The sequence below is a fragment of the Telopea speciosissima genome, chromosome 2, assembly GCF_018873765.1.
Source record: "Telopea speciosissima isolate NSW1024214 ecotype Mountain lineage chromosome 2, Tspe_v1, whole genome shotgun sequence".
Lineage (NCBI taxonomy): Eukaryota > Viridiplantae > Streptophyta > Magnoliopsida > Proteales > Proteaceae > Telopea > Telopea speciosissima.
This window is the reverse complement of record NC_057917.1, coordinates 3,352,974-3,373,489: the sequence shown is the minus strand read 5'-3', so window position 1 is coordinate 3,373,489 and position 20,516 is coordinate 3,352,974. Positions and strand designations below refer to the sequence as shown.

Below are 20,516 nucleotides of genomic sequence, written 5' to 3'. Positions count from 1 at the left end.
CTCTGACCATATGTCATATGAATGATACTATACTACACAGCCACTGGTGTGGTATGTAGATTCCTCCTCACACTGGTGTCAAGGGGTACCCTCTCCCTTTGCATTATTAGGAGAGAATTGGGGTGAAGGGGGGAAACCTCCTCTATCTAGGATTGCTACTAGCAACCCAAAAAAATGGATGATTATTGTGCATGGAAGATGAAATTGAATGGTGGTCTTCAAATCGAGAAGGCAAATGCCCTCTCTGGTAGAAATGAGCACTATGGTTCAATAGCCACGATGCTCTCGAAGTTCAAACTTCTAAGTGTTTCATTGCACATCTACGATGGCATCTCCTGTGTTAGTCTCTCCACCAACCCCCTCGGAAATGACCACCATGCCCCTCCCCATCGCACCCACATTGGCGCCACTAGCGTTCAATATGCCCAATAGTCTACCTTGTATGTGGGATTTTTTGTTATTTTTCTTTTCTACCTTGACCACATGGGTCCCATGTGAATGATACCATTCTTTGTGCCACCACTCAGTATTGTGTGGGAGATTCCCTCCACACTGATGGCGTAGAGAACCCTCTCCCATACATGGTTGGTTTTACGTAGAGGTTCAGTATCGGTATCAGCCAATACCAACATGGATACCTGGGGATACCGAATCAGAAGATGGTACAAACAGAGTCTGATGTCGGTATCTTTGAAGGCAAAACCAACCATGTATGGCCGATACGGATACCTAAAACCATGCGTCCATATACTATTATGCCTACACAGAAAAAAATAATCGGCGGAGGGAGGGGGAATAGTGTTTGCACTGCCAACATTGTGTATGGGAATAGTGTTTGCACTACTTAAGTAGTTTCTTTTCTATACCCTTCCTTCTCAACATACCAAGGTGATAGCAACTTCCAACTAGCAGATTTAGAAGCTTGAAAATCACATTCTTTTCCCTGGGGAACAGACTTGGTTGTGCAAAAGAGATCTTTCTCGATTACTGAGCTTTTGAAGAATGAGTGTCTCAATTCAATCTCAGGTTCTCAAAAAAAGTATAGGGTTCATATACTGAAATGATTCAGTTGATTTACTCATTTACAGACATTAGACTTGATGGAGAAAAAGAAGAAAAACGAAACAAAAAAAGGGGGGGGTGGATTTACAAGACAAGCAGGTGTAGTATATAAATACTCATAGTATAGTCAAAATTTCCCTCTCCCATGATGATGAGGTGGGACCATCAACAGCAATCATTTTGGATCTTGGGTTACCGACTCTGCAATTTTGATTATCTTCTTCAGTAGCTCCGGCTTGTTGGCGCCCACAAGCTTGTCAACTTGCTGCCCATCTTTAAGGATGAAAAAGGTCGGCGTGGCTCGGATATCCCATGAAGAGCTGAATTCCTGTATCATAGCATACCACAATAATTTTTTTATAGTTTATCACAAAGAACTTGCTGACATAGTCTAAAAGATGATGCAAACGAAGTCCTTTGGCTAATTTGGAAGAGGAAATGTTCTTTTGAATTTGCAAAGACAATCCCATTGCATTTAAATATCTCCATATGAACCCAACACAAACACACTTATTCATAAAGAGGAAAGCCAAATACGAAGTACAGTAGGTGTCACTTACAGTTAGCTCATCAACATCCACAATAACAAACATGAGCGAAGGGTATTTCTCAGAGAGCTCACTGTAGAATGGTGCAAGCATTCTGCAAGGACCACACCATGATGCACTGAAATTCACCACAACCTATTGAACAGATTAACAGTCAGTTCATATAAGGGAATTCAAAGCATTCAATTAAAAAGTGAATATAAATAAAGAAAACAAAAATAAATTAAAGCTCATTAGAAAGAATAAAAAATTAAAAGGCAAATTTGCAATCTCAAATGGCTTCGTGTATCAACATACTCTAATAGTAGCTTGCATGTAATTATGAGCTATGTGTTAGAAAGACTAATCAGAATCAGCTTTCATGGATGGTCCCCTGCACAGTTGGCAATTCAGTGTATGTCAAAATATTCTGTATGTATGCATGCATGCTGTAGATAAAATATATATGGAGAATACTGTTAAAATTATTAGGTTTAGTTGCTAAAGTTGCTTGGTGTTGGTTGTGGTTTCTGTTTATTAGTTATTGTCTACCATAGGGGTATTTTAGTCTTTATATGCTACTGTTTATGTTTATGTGAAGATTTACATAAACCAAAGGTATATTTGTAATCTCAGCAGTACTGAAGTGATTATAAATAAAGGGGAAATTTACGAAACACCCCCTAAAAATAGACCGATACTCAGATCACCCCCTCTTATTTTAAAATACTCAGATCACCCCTTGCATTAGAGCCCTATACTCAGATTAGTCCCTACCGTTAGTTAACTGACGAAGTCAACTAGTTAAATTTATTTATAACCCTAAACTGCCCTTGACCAGTATATAATTACTATTTTACCCTTTAATCTAAAAACCCCAAAATCTATCTTCTTCCACACACTCTCTTCCTCACATGACCTGCAACTCAATCTCAAGTAGACGAGTCGCCGTCGTCTTCTTCCTCACAATCCAAAAAATGGCTTGCAGTTGCCCCAAAAACTGGGTCTTGGGGCTGTTGATCTCCACCAGCTCTCTCCGGTCACGGCCATAGCATGGAACCAGCACGGCGAAACTGTTCTCCGTCTCATCGTCACTCAGGAAATCAGGGGCGTGGGCTTCAACCAGCAACCACCCAATCGACCAATCAGAGTTGTCAGATTCAGATCCCAATCGACCAATGGATACCCCTTCTCTGGCTTCCCTCTTTCAAGCTCTACACAGAACGAAAACCAGAGGAGAACGGAGGAGAACCCCTGGCCTCTTCCCTCTCTCGATTTCGAGCTCCAGAGAAAACGAAAACCAGAGGAGAACCCTTCCCCTTCCTTTTTTTTTTTTTTAAAACCAATTGTCTTAAATCAATTAACCTGCAACTCATCTTCCCTCTCTCGATTTCTACTAATTTTTTTTTAAAACCACTCTTCCTCTGGAAGAAAAGTTTCTTCCCCATTTTCTCTCTCTCACTCCGATTCCAAGGTTCTTCTCCTCTGTTATTCCCAATATGAACTTCTGCCCAGTATGTCCTTCTCCAGTACAATCCATAATTCCAAATGGGTTTTTCCCCAGTGTGAGATCTTATATCTTCCCCCAGATGTGTTTCCCCAGCATGATCCATTCTCTGTAACTGTCCGTTGCATTTATAATATATAGAACGTTATCTTCATTCTTCCATGGATGGGCTCTCATGCAGTCAAGAACAAGGGATGCAAGGAGGAATTGAACGGCGGAGGGGTATCTCCTCCACCATGCTTGCCTCAGAGAGAGGAGCAGAAACGGTCATTGGAGAAATTGGAATGAGGACAAGAGGGGAGGAGAATGAAAAATCATGCCTTCATGATGAGAGCGATTTGTAGTCCCTGGAGAATAGTCCTACCAGCAGGAACCGGCGGTACAGAGACCTGGACTGCACCTTGCCCTCCCCCAAAGGCGGGGAGGCTGGTTGGAAGATTTCCGAACTCCAATGGGTAAATTGAAGAGCAGAGGAGGCTGGTTGGGGAAGGGCAAGTTGCAGAGCAGAGGAGGGGTGGGGGGCTACTGGCCGGCGAGGGAGAAGAGAGGTTGCCGCCTCTGGAGAGAGAGGAAAGGGTGGGGTATTTTAGGTTGAAGATGAAGGAAAGGGTAGTATTGTAAATTTAATTCTAAAGTTTTAGTACAAGGTTAAAATAGTCCTTTTACAACAATAATTAACAGCAGACTAACACCGTTAGTGTAGAGGAGGTGATCTGAGTATTTTCAAATATGAGGGGGTGATTTGAGTATCGCCCCATTTTCAGGGGGTGTTTCGTAAATTTCCCTAAATAAAGTGGTGACTGGTAGGAGGGTTTACACTCTTTTTCCCTCATCCGATAGTCTTCTCCTCCATTTCCCATCGATTCCCTTCTCTCTCTTCTTCTTATTCTTGCTTTCTCTTGTTTATTTTATCATTCGATATCAAAGCCTGGTCCGTTTGTTGTCTTCCTTAAGATCTATATCCACACGTATACTGAAGCTACACATGAGGGGGAGTATTGAGATGTTGGGAGTAATATATGTACAATCCCACATCGTTTATTCTCTTGTCACAAGTATCAAACATCATGTTGAAAAGTTAATCATTTTATCCAAATTAAAATAGTTTTCCCTCAATGGTGAAGGAAAGAGTATTGATGCAAGGGAAAGTAGAGAAACCATGTACAAATGCAAGTACATGGAAGGAGATTACGTGTCATTTTTCCCCACAGCAAGCAAAGTGAAGACGAGACAAAAGATGATCTCTATAATAATTGTCACAGACAATGCTACCGAATTAGGGGCAATGAAAATTTTACATACATTTTTTTTTAAGGAATGACACCTGGTAAATGACTTGAGAGGCAGTCCTGTTTTTCACGACTTGTAGGGAATACATTTCATCAAGAATCCTGATCTTCCTCTCTTTCCCACTGCTCCAGCTAATGGCAGCAGGGAGTAACCCATAGTCTGCAGTTTGGTTCATTTTACATGGATTGCAATTCAAAGAATCGTTTCTGGATATAAGAGAAATATTGTTTTGCTTCATAATTAACTAAATGAATTAGGAAAATAATGAGAGCAGCCTCTCTAGAACTCTTTCATGGGTCTGATAGATGCTATTGACCATCCTCAAATCCATTCAAACAGCTTCCTGCAGCAACCCTATATGCTAAAACTGTGGAGGAAAGAAATGGGAACCTTCCTACAGATTAGTAATTGCTGAAGAAAAAGGGGTTCCCTCACCAAACATCAACCAAGAACCCACACAAGTCCCTGAACTACCTTGTAGCATGTTTCTTTCGAGGAAATTTTCCCATGATCTTTGGAATTCATTTTTTTTCTTTCAGGGTGGCTTGCTTTGGGTTTGGCGCATTTCATGTAACAGGATTGCATGTTCCTGGAATATGGGTGTCCGATCCTTATGGGCTAACCAGAAAAGTACAACCTGTAAATCTGGCGTGGGGCATGGAAGGTTTATATTCCAGCAAAATTAGTAATTGCTTACTGTTGTAATATGGCCATATGGGTACAAGGGTAGAATTGTTTATAGGGGTAATTTTGTCTTATAACCATTCTAGAATATTCTCCTTTTCTATTATAAATAAACCTGGTTGTCTCTCATTAGACACAAGTCATAATTTTCCCCAAATCACCATGGTATCAGAGCAGAGATCAACCTAGGGATTCCAACCCTACTCTCTCTCTCTCTCTCTCTCTCTCTACCCAGCATTGCTACTGCCTCCACCATCCTTGGTGGTGCTTCTCTAAGCCACCGAGGGCCCTTTTTTCCCTCCTTTGTGTTTGTTCAGTCCTCTCCGATGATTTGAAGGACTGCTTCCACTTTTTTTGTGGATTTTTTTCTTGGTGATTGTTTGATGATCTAGTTCTTCTCCAGCAACTCATGTGGAATTTTTATATTTTTTTTTTTTTGGGAGGGGGGGTAACTATGTCGGGGACTCGGATCTTTGTACCACTACATCTGAATCTGAAGGCCAAAGTCGTGGTTCTCATGGCAGCTTCCCTACGTTCTCTGTGTGCTCCATTCGTTTGGATGGAGCAATTATTTGATGTGGTCTCGATCCTGTTACCCCTCCATTGACTCCCACGGGTATCTTGGCTACCTTACTGGCACATAGGTGAAGCCTACTATTGAAGGTGATGAACAAGAGAAATGGGGTTCTGCCAACTCCCTGGTTATGTCTTATCTCCTCAGTAGTAAGCAACACCAAGTTGTTCAGGGCTATCTTCTGTTAGATACCGCTGCCAAGATTTGGATTTTGGAAAGCTGCTCAGGAAAACTATTCACAGGATGGGAATGATGCCCAGATCTATGAATTGCGAAAGAAACTTCATGAGACCAAGCAAAAGGATCTCAGCCTGTCACAATATTATTCTGAGTTGCACAGCCTGTGGCAGGAGTTAGAATTCTATGATACGATTCAGGCCTCTGCCCCTGCAGACGCCGTATGTTTTCAGAAGCATGAAGACAAATTTTGGGTGTATGATTTTCTCAAATGTGGAGTATGAACAGATCCGCATCCAGGTGTTTAGCCGTGATTCTTTTCCTACTTTGGAGCAGTCCCACACAACAGAATGGAGGGTCTCCTCACCCCAATGATCGTTCTGTTTATAATCCGGAACCTATCAAGTGTGATAATTGTGGGAAAGAACGGCATACCAAGGAATTCTGCTGGAAGCTTCATGAGTTGGAAGTTAAGGAATGCAAGGGAACAAAGGAAAGAAAGATGTAAGTAGGAGGTTGAAGAAGAAGAGAAAATGGTGCAATCTTGTGTTTTGGAGTATTGTCTCTACCACACCTATACTACTTTACTAATAATATAAGAGGAATTACATACACCTCCCAAAGAAGGTAAAAGTTAGAAAAGGAAAATTACAATATAAGATAACTAGACAATAAACTCGTTCCTAAAGTACCCTTATTACATAAACTCTAATACTCCCCCTCAAGCTGGAGAATAAATGTCATGCATTCCCAGCTTGCATAATAGGGTACTAAACTAAAGAGAAGTAAGTCATTTAGTGAAGACATCCGCTAGTTGATCACCAGTCTTCACAAAAGGGTGCAGATGCAGCCAGAGTCTATCTTCTCCTTGATAAAGTGTCTGTCCACTTCGATGTGCATTGTTCTGTCATGTTGCACCGGGTTGTGAGCAATGCTTCAATGTCAAACCTAACTCCTGGACGAATTATCTCAACCATATAAGTTTGCAAACTCCATGAGCCATAACCCTAAATTATGCCTCTACACTGGATCTAGCTACAACAGGCTGTTTTTTGCTTCTCCATGTGACTAAGTTACCTCCCACAAATGTGCAATAACTAGATGTAGACCTTCTGTCTGAGATGGATCCAACCCAATTGGCATATGTGAAGCCTTCTATTCACAATTGATTATGCCTATAATAGTCTTTCCCTGGAGAGGACTTCAAGTATATGAGAATGCAGTATACAACATCCAAATGTCCACTCTTGGGAGCATGCATAAACTGGTTCACCACTCCCATTGCATAAGAAATATCTAGGCAAGTCATCGACAGATAGATGAGTCTCCCCACTAGCCTCTGGTACTTCCTGGCATCAACACGAGAGGGACCGCAATCTTCTCCTAGTTTGTGGTTCCACTCAATAGGAGAACTTGCTGTTTGCAGCCAAACATCCCTGTCTCTTTCAAAAAATAAGAACAAACTTCCTTTGACATATGTTGATTCCCCTCTTGGATCTTGACATTTCAATTGCCAAGAAATACTTCAAGGGACCCAAATCTTTAATCTCAAACTGTTGAACCAAGTAGGTCTTCAGCCTAGGTATCTCAGCTCTATCATCTTTAGTCACTACAATGTCATTAACATAGACAATAAGGGTTGTGATGATACCATTACCTCACCAGGTAAATAAAGTGTGGTCAGCTTAACTCTGGGAATACCCATTCTTCAGAATAGCCTACCTGAACCGCTTAAACCATGTCTTTGGGGACTGTTTGAGACCATATAAAGCCTTCTTGAGGAAACACACCTTCCCTTCAGCTGAAGTAAACTTGAAGCTAGGAGGGGGCTGCATGTACACTTCCTCCGCTAAGTCACCATGGAGGAAGGCATTCTTCACATCTAATTGATATAGTGGCCAATCTCTATTGGCTGCCAATGATAAGAAAATTCTTATAGAGTTGTGCTTAGCCACACGAGGAAATGTCTCCTGATAGTCAATCCCATATACTTGACTGTACCCTTTGGACACCAACCTTACCTTGTACCTCTCAACCACACCATCAGACCGATACTTGATCGTGTAGACCCACCTGCATCCAATTGGAACTCTCCTCCTAGGAAGATCTACCAATTTCCAAGTACCATTCTTCTTAAGAGCGATTATTTCCTCAGGCATGGCTTGCTTCCACTTTGGGTCAGACATGGCCTTAGTAATATTCTTAGGAATGAAAACAAAAGAAAGGACAACAGTAAAGGCAAGACCTGTAGGAGAGAGAGCATCATATGAAACAAACTGGGTTATAGGATTAGTACAAACTCTCTTTCCCTTTCTAACAGCAATAGGAAGGTCTAAGTCAGAAGGAAGGGAAGGGATGTCACTTAACACAGAATGGTGGAGCTTAGGATGTGGATCCAAAGAGGACTCTTGGCAGGTCTTCTTCTTCTTCCTCCAGCAACCTCTTTTGTCTACAACTGGCTCCTTCTCATTACCAGAACCACCACCTGATTGATCACCAATATCAACCACATCTACTTCTTTGTGTTTCCTAGTGTCGAGCATAAAAGGAGAAATAGGTAGGGGAGAAAGAAAAGGAATATCATCAGTAACCTTTTCACTCCCACTATTCTCCCCCTGAAGAGGATGTTGATGAGGAGCAAAGAAGGGCACAGATTCAAGGAAGGTGACATCTTTGGAGAGGAGACATCAACAGGAGGAAGGATGATAGCACTTGTAGCCTTTGGTAGTAGAGGAATACCCAAGAAAGAGGCATTTGAGAGCCTTTGGATCAAGTTTGGTCTGAGAGGATTTGTTAACATGAACATAGCAAACACACCCAAAGACCTTGGGGGGGGGGGGGGAAGAGAGAGCAGAAATCTAAGGAGATAAGGTTTCCAAAGGAGATTCGGAACCAAGGAGTTTGTAGACATGCGGTTGATGAGAAAGGAAACAGTAAGAAGACCATCAGACCAAAAAGTCTTAGGAACATGCATGCAAAATAAAAGACTCTGAGTGACCTCCAATAAATGGAAAATTTTCCTCTTAGCTACCCCATTTTGTTGGGGTATGTCAACACAAGCTAGCTGATGGATAATGTCATTATCAATAAAGAAGTTTTGGAGGCCACCAAACATGTACTCTCCTCCCCCCCGATTTATCAGAACAGACAACCTTGATTCGAGTTTCAAACTAAGTAGGAATCATCTGATAAAAATTTTTAAATGCATCACAGATATCACTCTTATATTTCATCAAAACTATCCAACTACTGCGGGAATAGTCATCAACAAATGAAACAAAGTAGTGATAGCCAAATAAAGAGGTAGTAGGAGAGGACCCCCAAACATCAATATGCACAATATGAAAAGGAACAGTAGATCTATTACCATGATATGGATAAGATGAACGACAATGTTTGGCAAACATACATGGTTCACATTGAAAAATATAGGAAGAAGGAAAAGAAGAAAATAAATGAGGTAATTGCTTCCTCATTACAACAAAAGATGGATGGCTAAGTCGAATATGCCATAACATTACAGAATCCACAAAACTACTATCACTATGTCCACGCACATAGGACTAAGCTGTGGGCAAAAAAGATGGTTGAAGCTAAAGAAGATAAATACCTTTCTCCTCACGTCTACTAATCCTCCTCGTCACCAAATCTTGAAAAAGACGAGAAGGAAAAAAAGTGACACAACAATTTAGGGATTTAGTTAAGTGACTCACAGCTAAAAGACTAGTGGCAAAGTTAGGGACATGAAGAACGAAATCAAGAGAAATGGAAGATGTAATAGGAATACTTCCCTTACTAGAAATGGAGGAGAGGGAGCCATTAGCCACCCTAACCTTATCCCTACCAGTCATAGTGCGATGTACCAGTCATGTGGTCAGTGGCACCAGAGTCAATGACCTAAGATGGGGTTGTAGTAGGTTCTGATGTAGAGGCTGCAAAGCTGAGGATGATGAGGAATATGTCATTGTAGGTGTAGAAGGTGAGCTGCCCGCCCAGATGTGACATGACCCTGCGAAATGCTGCAATGTCCTCCCTGGTGAGTAAGCTGGAATCGGCCTGTATGCTAGGTGGGTACTCCAGAGTATCAGTCTCAGTCATCATAAAATGTGCTCTAGCTCCCCCGCTACGGCCACCACGTGTACCGGGGGGACGGCCATGAAGAGTCCATCACCTCTCTCTAGTATGCCCAGGTCTCCCACAATGGTTGCATCTGGGCCAATCTCCGTCGTCTCCACAGGGTGGCCCTTAGCCTTTGCCACAACCACGCCAATCTCTCTGGAAGCTAGAAGAAAGAGCAGATGGCTCAAGGGAGGATGCAAATTCCATGTCTATCCTCCGAGTCTCCTCACTTTGCAAATAATTGCACACTTCGTCTAGGTATTGAAGAGGAGATCTGCCCAATATTTGTATACGGATGGGCTCATACTCCGGGTTCAAGCCACCAAGCAGAATAAGAGCGCGCTCCTTCTCAAGGGTGCGATAAAACTTTGCTTCATCTTCTGGGCTGAATAGTTAAAGATCTCTATAATGAGTATACTCTTCCCAGAGACCAATCATAGTATTATAAAATTCAGAAATAGTTTTATTCCCTTGATTCATCGTAAGGATCATCTGGAGAAGCTGATACACCTTAGTCGAATCACCAACACGGTCAAAAGTCTAGGAAACACTATCCAAGATATCTTTGGTAGTTTCCTTTGTCATAAATCTCCGCCCAATCTCAAGCTTCATAGAGAAGATCAGCCAAGTCATGACCGCAGAATTCTCACTCTCCCATTTTGGATATGTTGGGTAGGTTGAATTGGGGGCTTTGATGGTGCCATTAACATACCCAAGCTTCCCCCTACTCCAAAGAGAGAGTTTCACAGAATGTGCCCAGTCTAAGTAGTTGGTATTGTCCAACTTCACAATGGAGATTTGGGTTGTCAAACACCATTTGAGTAGGAGAAGTAGTACTCGAGACCACCTGTGTAGTATCACTGCTTCCAGACATGATGAAGAAATACACTCACAAAGTAGGGATAACAACCAAAGTTAATTGGGAGTCACTTCTCAACCCATAGGAGCTAAGGTATCCCGCAATAGGGCAGGACCACAGGTTGTACACCCTAATATGGACTTAGGACAAGGGCTGGAATTTGCACAACTTTACAGTCAGCATGAGAAATAAACAATAGAATTTACCACCAGCAATATATCATCATAAATCAAATGAATAATCACCACAAGCTTTAGGAAACAAATCTAGCAATTAATATGATTAGATCCACAAAGCTAGATAAGAAGATTCAAGGCATTGCATTTAACTAATCCTTCAGCATGAGTAACGGTCCACATACATTGGTAAACCATTAATTAGAAGATTAGGAATACAAACCAATATCAAGACAATGCAATTAATTCAATAAAAAAAAAAAAGAGGCACTGTTTTGGGGCTGAAAAGGGTGGGAAAATCCTGCAAACAAAATTATAAAATTCTGTTTACTAAGGTTAAAGAAGGGATGGGTTGTAGAGGTTGGTTTAGGACTAAGGTTTTCAAAGTAAAATCTGGAATGGAACTGAGGTGGCTAGAGATAGGGTTAGGGTGGGAACTAGGGTTTTCGGTTGAGAGGGAGATGGAGGGGAATGGCAATAACGGGTGCTGGACTGCCTCAGCCACAAGGGGACAGGAAGAAAAAAAAGGCTGCAGCAGTCGGGGAATGGGGAAGGGACTCACGACAGCAGCAGGAGGGGAAAGGGATTCACGACAGCAGCAGGGGGGGAAAGGAACTCACGAACAGCAGCAGGGGGGAGAAGGGAGAGGAGAAAGGAGAGTCGTGGGGAAGAGGAAGAAAGAAGAAGGAGAAAAGAGAGAGAGGGAGTCGTACCTTGAGTGTGGGAGAAGGAGAACCGTAGACAGGGGGAGGGAGAGAGAGCTTCACGCAGAAACTTCATTCTTCATTCTTCTCACGGCTTCTTTCCCCCCCCCCCCCCCCCTCTGATTTCTTCTCAGATTTCCCCTCTCCTATTCTGTCCTCCATTATCTGGTATCAGAGCACATATCCATCTCCTTCCCTGTCAATCTCTCCCATCTCTTTTCCTTCTTCCCAAACTTCCTTTCCCATTACTGTTCTACGGTAACAGTAACCCCATCTCTTCTTCTCCTTTTTTCTATTTTTCCCATTGTTGTTCTACCGTTACAGCAATCCCCATCTTCTGCAGCACCCCTACCCTTCTTTCTCTCCTTCAAATCCACTAAAACCCCAACCGCAACAACCCCTGCTATTCCCACAAAAAAAAAAAAAAAAAAAAAAAAAAAAAAAAAACCCCCTTCAACTCCAGCAACCACACCTTCCCTTTGTTCCATCCTCTTAGCAGAATCCAACCCACCTTCCCTGTCCTTTCTTCCTCGCTGTTACAGCGAGCCACAAAAAAAAAAAAAACAGACTCACTCCTTCCATCGACCCACCCCACCCTTGCGATTCCTACAGACAAACCCCCAATCCCATCTCTTTCAATTCCCTGAGCATAACCCCAACCCACCATCATCCACTTCCTTGGTTCAGCCAAAACCCAAAAAAAAAATTTTTAAATAGAAAACAAGACACTTTATTTTTCCTTTTCCCTTCTTCGTCGCTGTAACAGCAAACAAATCATACTATATTATAAAAGTAGGAACTCAAAAGTCATGGCAAATCTTTTCATACCAAAAATACCCTTCAACAATATCAATAAACCCAAAAAAATTGTCCCTCATTCTCTCCCAAAAAATAGCGTTCATTAATCTTGAATAGTTTACATTAAAATTTCCCTTGTTTTTAGGTAAGTATATTTAAATTATTTAAGAAGTTAAAAAAAAAAAAAAAGACTTTCCCATTCTTTCAAAAAAAATAACATAGAAACGTGTGTATGTACATTGCCATGCTCTGTACCTATCTTCATTTCCTAAGACTTTTCCATTCTTTAAAAAAAAAAAAAAAAAACCGCGTGTATGTAAATTGCCATGCTTTGTACCAATCTTATCTTAATTTCCTAAGATTTTTCCATTCTTCAAAAAATAAAAAATAAAAGAAAGAAAGAAACGACTCCCAAAAAATAGGGTTCATAAATTGAGAAAATAAAAGACTTTTCCCTTGTTTTTAGGTATGTAAATTGCCATGCTTTGTACCAATCTTATCTTCATTTCCTAAGATTTTTCCATTCTTCAAAAAAAAAAAGAACGACTCCCAAAAAAATAGGGGTAAATTGTCATGCTTTGTACCAATCTTATCTTCATTTCCTAAGATTTTTTCATTCTTCAAAAAAAAAAAAAGAAGATGAAAGAAACGACTCCCAAAAAAATAGGGTTCATAAATTGAGAAAATAAAAGACTTTTTCCTTGTTTTTAGGTAAGTATACTTAAATTATAAAAAAAATAAGAAACGCGTGTATGTAAATTGCCATACTTTGTACCAATCTTATCTTCAAAAAAAACTTTCCCATTGTTAAAAAAAAAAAAAATAGAAACGCATGTATGTAAATTGCCATGCTTTGTACCAATCTTATCTTCATTTCCTAAGATTTTTCCATTCTTCAGAAAAAAAAAGAAACGACTCCCAAAAAAATAGGATTCATAAATTGAGAAAATAAAAGACTTTTCCCTTGTGTTTAGGTATGTAAATTGCCATGCTTTGTACCAATCTTATCTTCATTTCCTAAGATTTTTCCATTTTTCAAAAAAAAAAAAGAAACAACTCCCAAAAAAATAAGGTTCATAAATTGAGAAAATAAAAGACTTTTCCCTTGTTTTTAGGTAAGTATATTTAAATTATAAAAAAAAATAGAAACGGGTGTATGTAAATTGCCATGCTTTGTACCAATCTTATATTCATTTCCTAAGATTTTTCCATTCTTTAAAAAAAAAAAAAAAAAAAAAAAAAAGGAGTCTATGTACATTGTCATGCTGTACATCTCACTCTCCCAAAAAAATAGGGTTCATAAATTGAGAAAATAAAAGACTTTTCCCTTGTTTTTAGGTAAGTATATTTAAATTATTTAATAAGTTAAAAAAAAAAAAAGACTTTCCCATTCTTCCAAAAAAAAAAAACGTAGAAACCCGTGTATGTACATTGCCATGCTCTATACCAATCTTCATTTCCTAAGACTTTTCCATTCTTAAAAAAAAAAAATACAAACGACTCTATTATCCACTCCCTCATTCTCTCCCAAAAAAATAGCCTGCAGTAGACTTTTCCATTCTTCTAAAAAAAAAAATAGAAACGAGTCTATGTATCTAGAAACATCTTCCTTTTTGAGTTTTATATTTGGTTATTGCTTCTTCAAAATTCTTGCATTCCAATTTTTTTGGCTTTCGAATTCAGTTACTAAAAGTGCAAGGTATCCTCTAAATTGAAGCCCTGTCATACGACTTGGTACTTTTCTTCACAACTTATTTAAATTCATGTGTTTCTTACCCAAAAAATAGAAATATGGAAACTAATTTTAGAGTTCAGTTCGTATTTAATTGATTATCCTGCAATTTTGCTGCATATTTTTTTTTTAATTGTATTTGAATGATTTAAGAAATTTAAAATTAGTAGGAATGATTAAAGCTTACCCAAAAAATAAAGTAGTAATAGTGAAACTATAGTACGAAATGTCTTCTCATCTTTTTTGAAATTTTTATTCCCTTTTTTTTTATGTAAGTTGCTTGGATAAATTAGTGTTAAAAAAAATTAAAACCAAGAGAGACAGGGAGACACAAAAGAGTAGGAGAGAGGGAAAGGGAGAGAGAGAGAGAGAGACATCGTGAGAGGGGGGACAGAGAGAGAGAGAGACGGTGAGATGTATATCTAGAGAAAAAGAGGGTGAGGAATATCGTGGGGGAGAGAGAGACAGAGAGTTACCAAGAGAGATAAGGAAAAAGAGAGATATCGAAAAAGACGATATTTGAAACGCTATATACTGATAGTTCAAATAAATTAATATAAAATCTAATATCCATTTCAATTGCAACATTGTTTTAAAAATTTATGTACATTTTAATTCTTTATTTTTTATTTTGTTTTAAGTTATACTATGAAATCTTGTTGTGACTGGTAAAACTCAGAATGATAATAAATAAAATGTAATATAATTGTTTTTAAAATTTCTGTATATCTTAATTTTTTTCCACAGGTTATAACCAACATATATCAGTTTGAACTATTACCCAAAAAAAACCAACATATTTCAACTAAAGCAATAAAGATTATTTTATTATCACCTTTTTTTGGGAAAAGTTATTTTATTATTATCTGTATTAACAGATAATAGTGCGTAAATTATCATGGAATAGTTTTTATTAATTAAATTTGTTTACTAAGAAATAATAGTAGAATGTCTGATTTGATCATTATCCGTTGCAGAATTAGTTTAGATGGTAGTTACGTGGACATTTAAAAAATGATTTAGTTTTATTGTCATATATATCTACTATAAGATAACCAAACTTATCGTTTAAAAAATAATTTAGTTTTATTGTCATATATATCTACTATATAGGGAGAGGTATATCGAGAGATAGAGAAAGAATTATTTTCGGTTGCTAATTAATCGTTGGAGAGTAAGTTTAAAAAAAATTTTCTTTTTTTTCTTTTTTTTATTTTTTGAGTTGTACTTTCACAAAACTTTAGATAATAGTTACGTGGGGAAAATAGAAAATAGGAAGAAGCCACGTGATTGTTTGAAGAGAATGCGTGACTTTTTTCAATTGCTAATTATCCGTTGGAGAATTAGTTTAGATGGTAGTTACGTGGACATTTAAAAAATAATTTAGTTTTATTGTCATATATAAAATAACACCATCTTATCTTACCCAAAAAAAAAAAATTTACAATATTATCCATTATTCCATGCACAATCACCCCCCCTCAATTAATTGTTATAATTTTCAGCTAAATTCAATTCTTCCTCCATTAATAACATCTTATCTTAAAATAAAAAATAAAAAAATATTGCAATATTATCCATGATAAACCCTCCCTCAATGTTGCATTAATTATTCTTTTATAAAAATTAAGGGTACCATTAATTTCACTACTTAGTTTTCTCACGATTTTAAAGCTAAATTCAATTCTTCCGCCATTAATATCATCTTATCTTTAAAAAAAATATTACAATATAAAAGAAAAAATAGGTTACGGTAATGTTTGTTTATATAAACAATTTTATTATTTAAGTAAAACATCTAAAATGTTGGGTGTTCATTTCGGTGATTCATACGTGAAAAAAGCAAACACGTGCATTTGCACGTGTAACTTTACTAGTATATATATATATATATATATATATATATATATATATATATATATATATCCTGCGTATCACTGAACCCCAACCCGCAACAAACCCCCCTTCTTCTTCTTCTCATGGCTTCTTCTCCCCCCCCCCCCCCTCTCTGATTTCTTCTCAGATTTCCCCTCCTATTCTGCCCTCCATTACAAAAACTTTCAAACAATGGTAATCACAGTCCAGCAAGCAAACCAGGCAAATACTTCAACAAAATCCAACTCCACCAAATGCTTCACGGCACAATAATCTTATACAACAACGGGAAGAGCTCAAACAACACAAATCATCAAAACCAAACAGCAAAAAATATCACAAACCATCTTTATAAAAAACACAGACTGAAACAGAGGGTGGCGGTACCCTATAATCCAAGAGAGAGGAGTTGTGGAGCAGCAACTCTTAGAGGCATGAACGAGACCATAGGGGTGTAAACACACCCTAGGGCGATCCAAATGAGCTAAACTCCAGCTCCTAATACAGCGGGATGAAGAAGAGAAAGAAAAAATACCAAGAACCTGGCGGTAACTTGCTGCCTGGCTGGGTTGGTTCGATTTGAGCTCCAAACCCTATTTCTTCAATTAAAATCCTCTTTTGGTGTCTCCATGGTCTTCATTCATGCTCCTTGCAAGATATCTTCAAAGCATTTCACATAATAGTTTCTTCCTTAGAACCCCTTTGTAACCTAGAGTTCCAAAGAGAGGAAAGAAAAGGAATAAGAAGGTGACTCGACACTAAAAACAACAAAATGTTCTCTAATACCAAGTTGGAAGTTAAGGAATGCAAGGGAACAAGGGAAAGATGTAAGTAAGAGGTTGAAGAAGAAGAAGAGAAAATGGTGCAATTTTGTGTGTTGGAGTATTGTCTCCACCACACTTATATTACTTCACTAATAATATAAGAGGAATTACATACACCTCCCTAGGGAGGTAAAAGGTAAAAAAAAAAATTACAATATAAGGTAACTAGACAATAAACTAGCTCCTAAAGTACCCTTATTACATAAACTCTAACATCATGGTCGTCCCACAGCCTCTTCTACCAAAGGTCGTAGTTGCGACAAACCATCGGCAAACCATATTGAGACTATTGTGACCAAATACTGAGTTCTCTCGGGAGACATGGTTTAAGCCCCCCAAAAGTCCCTTTCGCTTTAAGGATGACGGCCTGTAGGAGCACGGCTGAATCTTTCTCTTCATGGATGCTCCGCGTGTGGTCCTTGATGCAAAAAGCTTCCCAGGCCTGTTCTGTTCATACGACCTCTCGATCGTGTTTATACAGCTCCTGAGAAGCGTTGATAAGAAGAGGATCCTACAAATCAATTCTTCCCCTGATTTCGCTAGCTATGAAACAAGATTCATCATAAGTAACAATTTTTTCGTGATCGCTCATAGTCGAGAAGGAAGATGGTCCAAAGGAATGCTTCGTCACGTCATTTCAACTCATCCAATTCGAAATTGACTCAATGAACAAGTCATTCCTACCTCTCAGCGAGAGAGAATCCCCTCCGGGAATTCCCTGGATCAGTACATCAATTCTCTAGCTAGTGCTGCTCCTTCCACCTCTCATGATGAGATTACCACGCTTCTCCGGCATTTGGTGACTAAACTAGATCCGTCAGCTTCTGCCAACCCTGCTTCTGCCTCCTCATCCACTTTGATACCCTCGGATTCCCATTCTGCTGCTCCAGGTATGTTTTTTGCTGGTCAATGTGCGTCGGTGGTTTTCCGTCCTTGGAACGTCGACTCTAGTGCCTCTGACCATATGACCGGTACTGCTAGCCTTTTCTTTAAGTACTCTCCTTGTTCTGATAAAGACAAGGTTCGCATTGCCGATGGGTCTCTTTCCTCTGTTTCTGGGAAGGGGTCCAAATTATGCTCTCCTACTTTAACTTTAGATTCTGTTTTACATGTTCTTGATTTTGCTACCTACCTTCTTTCCAGCATTCGTCTCACTTCCAACTTAAATTGTAAAGTGATTTTTTTCCCGTCTCACTGTCTTCTTCAGGATCTGGTAACGGTGGAAACGATTGCCTCTGGTAGGGTTCATGGTGGTCTCTATTTGCTTGACGAGGATGCTCCATCTAACCATCAAGCTCATCAGACCGTTTTCCATTCCGCTTCAGCTGCCTCTCCTGATTTGCTTCTATGGCGTAGGTGCTTAGGCCACCCTCTAGTGGGCACTTTAGTCAAAGTTTTGCCCAATTTATTTTCGAAATGTAACCCTAAGGATTTTTTTTTGTGATGCTTGCAAACTAGTACCTCTTATCTGTCTGGAAATAGCCTCTTTCCGAAAGAAGGGGTAAGACTGCGTACATTATGACCCTCCCCAGACCCCGCAATGGTGGGAGCCTCATGCATTGGGTACGCCCTTTTTTCTCCGTTTATGTTAATCCATTCGGATGTGTGGGGCCTTGCCCATTGCACTTCTATTTCTGGTTATAGATGGTTCGTTTCTTTAATTGAATGTCATACCTAGGTCACTTGACTTTACCTAATGCACCACAAGTGAGGTCTTCACCTGCTTTCAGCTTTTCACAATTTTGTTCGCACCCAGTTCAATGCCAATATATAAATTCTCAGCAGCGATAATGGGAAAGTGTATATGGATGGTGCGTTGCAGGCATATCTTGCAGGTCAGGGCATTCTTCATCAGACAAGTTGTGTCGACACACCCGCTCAAAATGGAGTTTCCAAACGCAAGAATCGTCACTTACCTAAGGTGGCTCGGTCTCTTATGTTTGAAATGAATGTCTCACTGCAATATTGGAGTAATGCAGTCTTGACTGCAGCCTACCTAGTTAATCGAATGCCCACATGTGTTCTTGACTTCCGTTCTCCTATTCAAGTTCTCCAAGGATCGAATACCTTTCTTATTCCACCAAAGGTATTCGGTTGTGTTTGCTTTGCACAGAACCATCAGCATCCCAGTAAGTTGGACCCGCGTGGATTGAAGTGTGTGTTTGTGGGCTATTCTGCTACTCGGAAGGGTTACAAATGTTATCATCCTCTGTCCCGTCGCATGTATGTGACTATGGATGTTATTTTAATGAAGTTGTGTCCTATTTTTCTCCGGCATCTCTTCCAGGGGGCGACTCTACATGGTTTGGTGAAGATATGCCTCCTCTTGTTGGTGAAGACCTTTTACCTGTTGGTACCGATGCTTCACCCCTTCCTATCCAAAGGGAGACTCAAGCCATTGCCATTCATCCTGCGCCTGCACCATCTATTGTTTATACTCATCGACCTTGTGAGAAGCAAATAGACACCACCACAACTGCACCGAACCTAAATAGTCAACCGCAACCTCTTGCACCAGATCCTCCTACATCAGATCCGTCTTCACCTGGTAATTTCTCTCCTAAGTCACCTATTGTTTCAGATCCCTCTCTTGATTTTCCTAATTCTATTCGTAAAGGGACAAGAACTTGTACGCAACACCCTATTTCCCAAGTGGTTTCATATAAGTGCCTTTTCCCTTCATATCGTGCTTTTGTATCTTCCTTGTCCTTTGTTTCTCTTCCTACAAACTAGCAGGAGGCTCTTACAAATCCACGGTGGAAGGCAACTATAGTTGAAGAGAAGTAGGCTCTAGAGAAGAATGGTACTTTGGACCTAGTGTGTCTTCCTCCACAAAAGAAGACCGTAAATTGCAAATGGGTGTTTACTATCAAATAGAATATGGATGGTACTGTGGATCGGTACAAGGCCAGGTTGGTTGCTAGAGGATTCATTCAGACCAGTCTTGAATACCAGGAGCATAGTACTATATCTCGCGATATATCGGTATCTCGGGCCTACCGAGATATCCGAAATTTGGCGAAATTTCGCCGAAATATTGCATTTTTTCTGCAATATTTCGGGAGTCCATCTCGGTGGGTATTTGGCCACATCTAGGCGTGATACTTCATGGACACCCTTATTTAAGCTAAATAAACACATTTAAACCTTCATATTGCAAAAAAAATGAACTCAAAGTGGTGTTTTGGGTTTGCACCCTTGATTGACTGTATACGGTCGGACCCTGTTGTATAAAATAGTTAAATACATATTGTTTAAATACTAAAAGACATAATAAGAAATTTAAATAAAGTAATTAAACAAAAATAAAGTCAAATGTAGCCTTTAGATTAAACTTTAAAGTTTAAACTCATAAAGTCATAAGTGCATAAGTCATAACTCATAAACTTCATAATAGTCAATAATTCAATACTCAATACAAAAAGTATTTCTACGAAATTTACCGAAATATACCGAAATGTACCGAAATTTACCAAAATGTATTGCTCAATACATAGTATTTCTACGAAATATACCGAAATTTCGCCGAAATTTGAACTTTTTTCATTTCAGAAGCCCATCTCGTCTCGGTAGTGTCGAAATTACCGAAATTTCGGTGATATATCGCG

The 20,516-nt window shown here is 39.3% G+C and overlaps 1 protein-coding gene across 3 annotated transcripts in view; it reads right to left on the bottom strand.

Annotated features, from left to right (window-relative positions):
- Window positions 1–1,136: 1,136 nt before the first annotated feature.
- LOC122651286 (thioredoxin H9-like) overlaps window positions 1,137–20,516 on the bottom strand; it is a 39,383-nt gene continuing 20,003 nt past the window's right edge. For all 3 annotated transcript variants that reach the window (XM_043844622.1, XM_043844620.1, XM_043844621.1), the window contains 2 exons: window positions 1,623–1,745; window positions 1,137–1,390 (listed from right to left, as the gene is read on the bottom strand). In XM_043844622.1, coding sequence (XP_043700557.1) covers window positions 1,238–1,390; window positions 1,623–1,745 — 276 coding nt within the window. In that variant the 3' untranslated portion in view covers window positions 1,137–1,237. The remainder of the gene's footprint in view (window positions 1,391–1,622; window positions 1,746–20,516) is intronic.